This window comes from Corapipo altera, unplaced genomic scaffold (assembly GCF_003945725.1).
Source record: "Corapipo altera isolate COAL_440 unplaced genomic scaffold, ASM394572v1 286, whole genome shotgun sequence".
Classification (NCBI taxonomy): domain Eukaryota; kingdom Metazoa; phylum Chordata; class Aves; order Passeriformes; family Pipridae; genus Corapipo; species Corapipo altera.
The window spans coordinates 1-9957 of NW_020885198.1; the positions used below are offsets into that span (position 1 = coordinate 1).

The 9957-nt window shown below is 58.4% G+C and overlaps 3 protein-coding genes across 4 annotated transcripts in view; 2 read left to right on the top strand and 1 right to left on the bottom strand.

Moving 5' to 3' along the window:
- Positions 1 to 3477: 3477 nt before the first annotated feature.
- Positions 3478 to 6791, top strand: PSMB6 (proteasome subunit beta 6). The gene is made up of 6 exons (XM_027631258.1): positions 3478 to 3609; positions 4320 to 4387; positions 5330 to 5461; positions 5545 to 5674; positions 5983 to 6127; positions 6428 to 6791. Exons 1-6 carry the CDS (start codon positions 3520 to 3522, stop codon positions 6562 to 6564), a joined length of 702 nt encoding a protein of 233 aa, XP_027487059.1. The 5' UTR covers positions 3478 to 3519; the 3' UTR covers positions 6565 to 6791.
- SLC25A11 (solute carrier family 25 member 11) lies at positions 6773 to 9537 on the bottom strand. 2 transcript variants are annotated; one of them, XM_027631256.1, is made up of 7 exons: positions 9371 to 9537; positions 8775 to 8981; positions 8600 to 8690; positions 8176 to 8266; positions 7990 to 8089; positions 7837 to 7888; positions 6773 to 7516 (listed from the first exon to the last, which is right to left on the bottom strand). In XM_027631256.1, the coding sequence occupies exons 1-7, from the start codon at positions 9520 to 9522 to the stop codon at positions 7361 to 7363; spliced, it is 849 nt and encodes a 282-aa protein (XP_027487057.1). In that variant the 5' UTR covers positions 9523 to 9537; the 3' UTR covers positions 6773 to 7360. The 2 variants fall into 2 exon arrangements, with proteins under 2 accessions (XP_027487057.1, XP_027487056.1); XM_027631255.1 differs by lacking the exon at positions 9371 to 9537 and having other exon boundaries at positions 8775 to 9175.
- LOC113940160 (beta-enolase) overlaps positions 7379 to 9957 on the top strand; it is a 9099-nt gene continuing 6520 nt past the window's right edge. The window contains exons 1-2 of the mRNA XM_027631259.1: positions 7379 to 7384; positions 8981 to 8986. The gene's annotated coding sequence lies outside the window, so the exon portion shown is untranslated. The remainder of the gene's footprint in view (positions 7385 to 8980; positions 8987 to 9957) is intronic.

A 9957-nucleotide genomic window follows, 5' to 3' on the forward strand; every position in this document is an offset into this window, starting at 1 on the left:
AGTGAGGAGGTGCTGGGGTCTCCCTTACTTTCAGGAACACCCGGTAACTTTTTTTCTCACTCCCCCAGGTACTCACACGGTGACGGCAGCAGCCTCCGACTGGGGTCGGAGCCAGTGGCCCGAGAACCTCTCAGCTCAGGGGAGGGTGAGTAGCCAATTGCGGGGTTATCTCCCACGTGCTGCCCAACTCTTGCTTCAGTTTCTGTTTTCTTTCTCGCAGCAACCGAGTCAGGGATCACAGGACCCTGTGAGCCAGCCGGGCGTCCTTCCTTGGCATCCAAGATGGATTCACATCCCCAGCTGTGGGAAAGATAAGTGGAGGACTAGCACCTGGAGAGGGGATGAGAGCTGGGTCCAGTTTTATGGTTAGGAGGGAGGGATTTTCAAATGAGCAGAGGGGAAAGGGTCTGCCCTAAGAGGCCCTTGGCACACATAGGAGGAGCAGTTTACTTTTCATCATGGGGTAGGGTGTGCAGGGCAGAGCCGTTCAGGTCTGTGTCGTGTCCTTTGTCCACTCTGTGTCTCGTGTCTTAAAATTCACAATCACTGTGTCTTTGCTTTCTGCCCTCAAAGGTCTTATCTGAGATGTCAAGGCATCATTCCTAGGGTCTTGAACCTTTGCACTGCTCAGCCCAGTGCCCATACCATCCGTTCTTTGGCTCACTAGCTTGGACGTGCATCGGAATCGCATCTGAGAAGTGTCAGGTCAGGTGTCTTTTACAGCCTCCTTACAGGCTGTATTGGATGACTGCTGTGCAGTCATCCCTTGTAACCGCCCGGGACTTGTGAAAATCCAAGATGATTCTGAACAGAGCATTGTCTTCCATCCATCTTAGCAATTTTGTAGGCAGTTCTTGTCCCAGGCCATTCTCTTAGAGTGTCTTTTCAGGCTCCTCAGAGCCTGAAAAGTTCAGTCTCGCCGTATCCTCCGTCTTCTCGTGCGGCAGCACGTCCGTTTTGGCGTCGTTCCTTTCTCAGAGTTCTCTGTCCTCGTCGCACCACAGCACTCGTCTGGAAATGTGTCCTTGGAGTTTGTGTTCAGCCTGGAACTGCTCTGCCCTGCAGTGTAGAGTTGGGGGTAGGTGGAGTAGAAAGGAGACTTGGCAGTTACCCTGTGGATAGGCTCAGCCACTCAAGGCAGGGCCTTAAAGTGAGGGCAGTGTTTGTTTGTGCAGATTGTCTTTGGACCCCAGAAAGGTTGTCAAAAGAGAAGTGACAATTCTGCAGCAGTTAATGCTGCCCTGTCTATATGGCTGACTATGGTAACTCATTTCTTTGCAGTGTCAGAGGGACTGGATGTAAAGCAGAGATAAACAGAAGAGGCTGGAGGACCACAGTCAGAAGGTGGGTTGCCATGTGAGGTCAGAGCCAAGACATGACTTTTGGGCCTTGGTTTACTTGATCATTTGGATGGTTTGGTGGTTTAGTTTTGGTTTTTCTGGGTTTTTTTAAGATGCAGAGCCCTCGGCCCAGCAGACGATAGGCACCAGAGGGAAGGTGAGCCCAGTGAGCAAGGTGAGCAGTGACTGCAGGACAAAACTAGATGCTCTTTTGCAGGTGGTGTACTTGTGGTGAATCTGTGTACATCCTTGTTTTTTTGTTTTCCAGGCAGAGCAACGACTTCTAATGTGCAGTCCACTGTGACGGGGACCTTGCCTGTAAGAGATCACGGTCAAGGGGTGTCAGACAGAAATTGCCATGGGAACAGCATACCCTTGGGCAGTATCTCAGTACTGGCATTTGCCTCTGGGGTTTTTTTTGCAGGAGATGTACACAGCCTCACGGGGCCGAAGCCAGCTCACAATGAAGTGACGGACACGGTTTGGTCCCCTGGAGCTGTCCTTGTAGGTAATCTCCGAGTATTGAAAGGATCAGCAATGAAGCATTAAGCTTTTTTGATTGCAGGTGCCATCCGAGTATCCTTTGGGAACAGATGAGCATTGGAGGTGAGCTGGGGAGGCAGCAGGAGGAGCAGGGATCCACTGCAGCTTTAGAAATGCCCTCTAATTGTGTCCCTCCCTTGCTCAGGAATCCCAGAAGATGACAGCCACAGCGTGTGACTCCAGTCAGAGCCAGCGACCCGAGGACAAGCCTCGGTGACAGTGAGTAGGGGATCATCGGGGTTTGAACCGCACGCCGCACAGTTCACATATAGTTTTGGGTTTTTTTTCTCGTAGTTGACTCAGAGTAACCTCGTGACCGCAGGAATGACCTCATGATGGGGCGACTGAACCAGTTTGGCCATCTCGAGCTGTCCTTGTCTGCAGTCTCGGAGTATTAAAAGGATGAGCAACGAGGCACTGAGCTTCAGTGATCACGGGTGCCATGCGGGTAACCTTTGGGAGCATCCGGGCATTTGAGGTGAGGCAGGGAGGCAGCAGGAGGAGCGGGGATCCATTGGAGCTTCAGACATGCCCTCTAATTTTATCTCTCTCTTGCTCAGGTATCCTGGAAGATGACAGCCACAGTGTGTGCCTCTGGTCAGAGCCAGCGACCCGAGGACCTGCCTCGGTGACGGTGAGTAGAGGGATCATGGGGGCTGCGGTCACGTGCCACACTACTCAGATCTCGTGTCTGGTTTTCTTTCTCACAGTTGACTCCGAGTGCTCTCATGATGACAGGAACCTCTGAGCCAGCCCAGGTGCCCCTCCTCTGCATCAAAGATGGATTCACGTCCCCGGCTCTTGGCAAGATAAGTGCAGGGCAAAGACCCAGAGAGGGGTTGGGAGTCGGTGCATGTGTGTACCTCACCTGGAGGGATTTTTGAAATTAGTACAGTGCAATGGGTGTCCTGTAACAGGGTATTTGGACACATGGAAGGAAGGGCTTACTTTGTATCATTGGATTCACTTGTGCAGGGCAGAGCAGTTTCAGTCTGTGTCATGTCCTTTGCCTCCTCCGTGTTTTGTGTCCTTCTTCTCTTAATTGTGTCACATGGTGTGTGTCGTCACAGGTGTGGGGTGTCTCACTTGGGGTCAGGCTGGAACTGCTCTGCCCTGCTCCGTGGATCAGTGGGTAGATAGAATATTGCTCAGAGTCTCACGTCAACATGTCAGTTACCTTAGACAGTCGAGCTGATGGGTGTACAGTCTCTGAGCAGGATTGTCTTGGAGCTGCCCTGCTTGGGTGTATAGAGCCACAGGGAGTCCCCACCCAATGACTTCTGGACTGCACCGTATAGTATTGTATATGTTTATTGTTGCAGTTGCTTCTTAGGCGTAGTTATTGTGTTTTCAAAGTATTGTTTAATTTATATTTATAAAAAGTTTATTTGTATTTTCCAACCCTATATATCTATATTCAGAATTTCTTATACTCCAAGATCCTATATATAATACAGTTGAAAGTAATTTATATATTAACTAGGATTATTTTTCAATATACAGAAAAATGAGAAACGTTAGTTTTTAATATTTTTTGCACACCCCCACAATGAATTTTCAGGCATTTTTGGGCGCTGCCGTAAAGCGTCGCAGCGTCCACGTCGTGCCGGCCACGCTGCCGTAAAGCGTGCGGAAGATGGCGGCGGTGACGGTGCGGGAGCCCCGAGCCGGGCCGGGCCCCGCGGGGCTGCATCGGGACTGGACGGCGGAGCCCGTCAGCACCGGCGTGAGTGCGCCGGGAGCCGCGGGGGGACCCGCTCGCGGGGCTGGGGGCGTGCGATGGGCTTGGGGGGTTACGGGGAAGGAGGGCCCGCCGTGGGCAGGGGGCGGGCTGTGGGACGGAGGGTCCCCAGTGCCGGGCTGGGGAGGGGATTGGGGTGGGGGAGGGCAGCGAGAGCCCTCGTGGAGGCTGGTGATGGGTATGGGGCACAAGGGACCCCAAAGTGGGGCTGGAGAGAGGGCCCGGGGAGTGGGGAGTTCCCCGTAGGGGCTGGAAGGGGGATATGTGTCAGAGGGACCCCGCCGGGGGATTCTGTGGGGAATGGGGGGGCTGCTGTAGGAAGGGGTGTTATGTGGGGCAGGGGCTGCTGTGGACAGGGGCGTGCTGTGGGGCAAGGGGGATTCTGTGAGGCAAGGGCTGCTGTGGAACAGGGGGGTCTGTGGGACAGAGGCTGCTGTGGGGAGGGGGGGTTCTGTGGGGCAGGGGCTGCTGTGGGGAGGGGGGGTTCTGTAGGACAGGGGCTGCTGTGGGGAGGGGGGGTTCTGTGGGACAGGGGCTGCTGTGGGGAGGGGCGGTCTGTGGGACAGGGGCTGCTGTGGGGAGGAGGGGGTGAGGGGAGGGGGCTCTGTGGCACAGGGGGATTCGGTGGGGAGGGGGCTGCTGTGGCACAGGGACCCCCAGTGCAGCCCCCCCCTCCTCTCCCCCCCTCCCCCCAGACCACCATCATGGCTGTGGAGTTCGACGGAGGCGTCGTCATCGGGGCCGACTCCCGCACCACCACCGGGTGAGGACGGTGATGTGACATCATCAGTGACATCACCAGGGCTGGGCCCTGTCACGGGGTTGTCACCCATGACCCCTTGTCATGATGTCACTGTGATGCCACCCCCGAAGCTGTGGCCGTGGCCCCGTGTGGCCCCAGGTATCAGTGTTGCACCTGACAGGCATTTTTCATCGCCAAATTCATCCAAGAATCCTTTATTTTTGTGCAGTAATTCCTTAAAAAACATCCTCAGGTTAAAGATTGTGCTCCTGGTCCCAGTCTTTGGATTTCTCACCACAGATCCCATTTTCCTTGGCCAAATCCTTTTTCCTCCTTTGGGGGAGATTTCGAATCCCATAGTACTGTTCCCCAATGTAGCGGTAAAAATCAGATTTAAATCCCATATTAAAATCCCACAATCCAAAGGATTTCTTGCCTCCTCCCACATCACGTAATGCCTGATTTATCTGTAAAACCTTGGATGCTTTCTGCACTATTTCTGCTATAATTTGTACAGAAAAATTCCTTCCAGTGCCCCAAATTTGGGTATTATTTCTTTGAACAAATCCTGAATTATTTTTATTGATTCCATCTTGGTAATCCTGTAAAATCCCAGCATTTCCCTGGGGTTATCCTTGGTTTTACACTTCCTCTCTATTTTTGGCCAAATCCTTTTTCCTCTTTCAGGGGGAGTTTGCGAATCCCACAGAACTGTTCCCCAGCGGTGGTGGTAAAAATCAGCTTATTAGCACAGCAAATTCCACATTTTTTAACTCCCCTCTTTGCAAAACCTGGTATTTTGGGTCCAACGAAATTCCTCTTTGCCTGAAGCGGTGACAGCTCCAGGGGTGCCAGGGGGCTCTGGCAGCTTTTTGGGGCCAACGGCTCCTTTCCAGGGCTGTCCCAGCACCTCCGGCGTGTTGTGTCCCTGAGGGATCACCTCGGACTGTCCGTGTCCCCCAGGTCCTACGTGGCCAACCGTGTGACGGACAAGCTGACCCCGGTCCACGACCGCATCTTCTGCTGCCGCTCGGGCTCGGCGGCTGACACGCAGGCGGTGGCCGACGCCGTGGCCTACCAGCTGGCCTTCCACAGGTACCCCTGCTGTGGGGCAGGGCTGGGGCGCGGGGAGGGCCCCCAGGCCGACCCCCAGCCCCACGGCCGTCCCTGCCCCGCAGCGTGGAGCTGGAGGAGCCGCCGCGGGTGCGCACGGCCGCGCGCCTGTTCCAGCAGAGCTGCTACCGCTACCGCGAGGAGCTCAGCGCCGGCATCATCGTGGCCGGCTGGGACCCGCGCCGGGGTGGACAGGTGAGGGTCCTTCTGGCCCACGGTGTTCCCCCCTTTTCTCTCCTGGAGTGTCTTGCTCCTGCCCTATGTCGTCTTCTGCCTCCTGGCATCCCCTTCTCTGCCCCACAGTACCCCCCCTTCTATCCCATAGCCCCCTCCTCAGCCCCAGGCTCTGCCTGCACCCTCCTGCCCCACAGCCCCTGCTCTCTACCCCATAGTGCCCTACAGCCCCCGCTGTGCCCCCCCAGGTGTATGTGGTGCCCATTGGGAGGGCTCTGCCTGCACCCTTCTGCCCCACAGTGCCTTACAGCCCCCCCTGTACCACCCAGGTGTACGTGGTGCCGCTGGGGGGGCTTCTCCTGCGCCAGCCCTTCGCCGTGGGGGGCTCGGGCAGCTCCTATATCTACGGATACCTGGATGCCACATTCCAGCCTGGGATGAGCCGCTCCCAGTGCCAGGAGTTCGTCGCCCGTGGTGGGTTTGGGGGACTCGGGGTGGGGGGTGCGGGTGGGCAGGGCTTGGGAGGGTCCTGGGAGGCATTTTGAGAAGCACAGAGGAGTTTGGGGGAGTCCTGGGACTTGGGGAATGTGTAAGGGTGTGAGGGGGTCCTGGGAGGAGGTTTGGGAGGGACACTGTGGGGTTTGGGGAGGGTGCTGGGAGGCAATTTGGGGAGCCCTTGGCAGGGATTTGGGGGGCACTGAATTTGTGGGGGTCCTGGGAGGCGGTTTGGGGGTCCCTGAGGGACTCTGGGGGTCCCTAACCTGTGTCTCCCAGCACTGGCCTTGGCGATGGTGCGGGACGGCTCCAGCGGGGGGGTGATCCGGCTGGCGGCCATCACCGAGGAGGGGGTGGAACGGACCGTCCTGGCTGGCCCCGACCTGCCCTGGGGTGACGGTGGCCCCCCCGCCTGAGAGAGGGGCCCCCCGGGACCCCTGAACGAGGTGGGGGAGGACAAATCAAATGGCTCCGCGGACCCGCTGCCTCTTCTGTGTGTTCGTGGGGGTCCCCTCCTGTCACCCCTCAGGGGGCCGCGGCCAGACCCGCGGGGTGGGACGTGAGCCACGCGCCTCCCGCATGGCCCTGCCCCTGGTGTGACAGACATAAACCACACCCCCATCATTGTGGGGTTTTGCTTTAATTACATGATCACGATTCATGATTCATTAACAAAGCACGGGGAAGGGGTTGGGGGGGCTTTGGGGGGCTCCTGCCCCACAGTGTGATCTTGATGTTGGCTGGTAACAAAACCCCCAGGGGGTGTGGGAAGGGGGCACATGGAGGAGGGGGGGCCCCTATAGGACACCCTACGTTTTCCATAGGAAGTCTAGGGCTGTCCCTTTGGGACGAGACACCCCCCAGGAACCCCCCTGTTGTCCCCATGTTGGGCATCAAGCACCCCTATAGAGCCCAGGACCACTCCATAGGGCCCCTGGGGTCTGTACAGCCCTGGGGAGGGTGTCATGCACCCCAGTAGGGCCTAAGACCCCTCCATAGGGCCCCAGGGCTACTTCATAGCCTTGATGGGGGGGGGGGGGGACAGGCATCCCTACAGAGCCCCCCTTCCACCCCTTGGGGGTCAGGCACCCCCACTGCCCTCGAGGGGGACATCAGACCCTCCCCCAGACTCCTCTGCGGGGGGGTCAGATGCCCCTATAGAGCCCCCAGAGTGGGATCAAATCCCCCTGACCTCCCCCCCCAGAGTGGGGGTCAGGCACTGAGGAAGAGTCGCTGGTACCACTTGTTCATCTGCTCGAGGAAGATGAAGGTGAGCACGGTGTGGGGGCCCAGGCGGGCGTAGTAGGGGGTGAAGCCCTTCCAGAGGCTGAAGAACCCCTCGTACCGCACCACCTTCACCAGCACGTCCTGCGGGGAGGGAACCCCACCCACAAAATTATGACATGAACCCCTCATCTCCCAGGTGATGGGGAACCTTCCCAAAATGATGGAGACTCCCCTCAAAATGGCAAGGGAACTCCCCAAAATGATGGGGACCTCCTCAAAAAGGACCTGAACTGCCCCATCAATGACAGGAAATGCCCCCAAAACAGTGGGGAACCCCCCCCAGTTGAAAAGGAACCCCTGCAAAATGACAGGAACCATGCCCAAAATGACAGAAAATCCCCCCCAAAATGATGGGGGCCACCCCCACACGCTGAGGCCCTCCCAAAGCCCCGCTCGCTCACCAGCCCGTTGCGGTACTCGGGTTTCCCATCGATAGTCCGCATGTTCTGGATCCTGTCAGAATTTTTTGGGTGAAATAGGAGAGGTTGGGGGATGACCCCCAAATCCATAATTACTTGACAGGGGAGGGTGGGGGATCCCCCAAATGAACCCACCGGGTCTTGACGATGTCGACCGGCATGGAGGCGGCCGTGGTCACCAGCCCGCTGATCATGCTGGCGCAGAAGTGGCACAGGATGTCGTCACGGAAATGCCCTGGGGCGACCCCAAAACATCAAAGGGGGACAGGGGAGGGTGTGCCAGGATTTGGGGGGACCCCCAGGGCCGAACCTCAAACTCACCGGAGTCGAGCAGGAATTGCTTGGATTGGGAGTAGGAGGCAAGTTGGGCAGCATTGACGACCACGGCGCGGGCCATGGTGGGGATACAGCCCTGGGGAGAGATAGAGGGGGTTGGGGAAGCCCCCTGCACCCCCAGGCCCCCCCCCATCTCCCCCTGCACCTTCAGACATCCCACCTGCATGCCTTCCTCCCTTACCACAGTGAGGACACAGCCCTAGGGGGAGACGGGGGGTTTCGGGGGACCCCCTGCACTCCCAAACCCCTCCAAACCATGAGAACATCCCCCCCACCCCTCCGTGCACCCCCGGGGGAGGGTCCCAGGGTGATGGGGAGGAGGTCTCAGAGCATTTGGGATCATGGAGAGGACGAGGGGAGCTTTAGGGAGGGGGGGATGGATTTTGGGGTCCCCCAGGCCCCTCCATACCCTCCACAGCGTGAGAACCCCCTCCTCCCTCGCCATCCTCACGAGGGCATCAAACACGTTGCGATACCCGCGGCGCTCGCCAGGGGGCAGCCTGTGATTTGGGGCGAAAAAAGGGGATTTTGGTAAAAAAATTGAATTTGGAGGCCCGGGGGAAAATTTTGGGGGGGAGCCTCACCTGCCATCAGCTGTCATGCGGATCAGAGCGACCTCGGCAGGGGTCCCCACGAAGGCCCCCGCAGCCCCGGCTGTCATTCCCATGGCGGCCTTGGCCAGGAACGGAGGGGGGGTCCCATCGGGGCCCCCGAAACGCTCGAGCAGGACGCTGTAGATCCCCAGGCGGGTGGTGGTGTAGGTGGCCTGGCGCAGGAGCCCTGCTGACAGCCTGGGGGAGCACACCCCAAAAATAGGGCACCCCGAGAACGGAGAAGCCCGGACAGGGGGGGCAGGGAAGAGCCCAAGGCTTGCAGGCAAGTTTTGGGGAGGTTTGGGGGTGTTAGGGGAGCTCAGAGGGTTTTGGGGGGCCCATACCTTGTGTAGACATCCCGAAGCCCCTCGTGGCATAGGATGGACCCCGGGGAATGTGGGGACATGGGGTCTGGGGAGGGCCCAGAGGCTTTGGGGGGTGGCAGAGCGTTTTGGGGGTTCTGTGCCCCTTGCAGACACCCCGCAGCCCCTCATGGCAGAGGATGAACCCCAGGGCGTGAAGGGACACGGGGTTTGGGGAAGTCCCCGGGGGTTTGGGGGTTCAGAAGGGTTTTGGGGGACCCGTACCCCGTGTAGACACCCCGCAGCCCCTCGTGGCGCAGGATGGAGCCCAGGGCGTGCAGGGACGTGCGGTACTCACGCCCCTTTGCCCCGGCCCCGCTCAGCTGCATCCGGTTCTTCACCAGGTCCAGGGGCTGCACGAAGACAGTGGCCCCCATCCTGGAGAGGGGGGGGGTCAAGGAGGGTCAGGGGGACTCCAAAAATACTCACACTTCTCCCACGGGCCCCCAGATCCACCCACAGCCCTCTCCGGGGATTCCTGGGCTGAGGGGGGTTGGAGGTTCTGAAGGAGTTTTGGGGGGCTGGGAGGGGACACTGGTGAAGGGGTTGGGAGGAGCTGGAGGGGGTTTCAGGAGGCCTGAAGGGGCTCAGTGGGTTAGAATTGATTTGGGGGGACACTGGGAGGAGGTTAGCAGGGCTGCGGGGAACTTGGGGAGGATTTGGGGAGGTCAGAGGAGGTCTGGAGGGGGCTTGGGGGGCATTTTGGGGGAGTCAGAAGGGATTTGGGAGAGCTGGAAGGGATTTAGGGGATCTGAAGGGATTTTAGGGGGTACTGTGGGGGTCAATGGTGGGAATTTTCGGAGGGGGAGAGT

Excerpts from the sequence above, each read along its gene's own strand:
- SLC25A11 (XM_027631255.1), bottom strand. The coding sequence starts at position 9,160 with ATGCCACGAGGGGCTTCGGGATGTCTACACAAGGTATGGGCCCCCCAA. Across the intron at positions 8,691-8,774 it reads CGCATGACAGCTGATGGCAG|GCTGCCCCCTGGCGAGCGCC; the intron begins GTGAGGCTCCCC and ends CCCAAATCACAG. Across the intron at positions 8,267-8,599 it reads GGGTTCTCACGCTGTGGAGG|GGCTGTATCCCCACCATGGC; the intron begins GTATGGAGGGGC and ends ATCTCTCCCCAG.
- PSMB6 (XM_027631258.1), top strand. The coding sequence starts at position 3,520 with ATGGCGGCGGTGACGGTGCGGGAGCCCCGAGCCGGGCCGGGCCCCGCG. Across the intron at positions 3,610-4,319 it reads CGGAGCCCGTCAGCACCGGC|ACCACCATCATGGCTGTGGA; the intron begins GTGAGTGCGCCG and ends CCCTCCCCCCAG. Across the intron at positions 5,462-5,544 it reads TACCAGCTGGCCTTCCACAG|CGTGGAGCTGGAGGAGCCGC; the intron begins GTACCCCTGCTG and ends CCTGCCCCGCAG.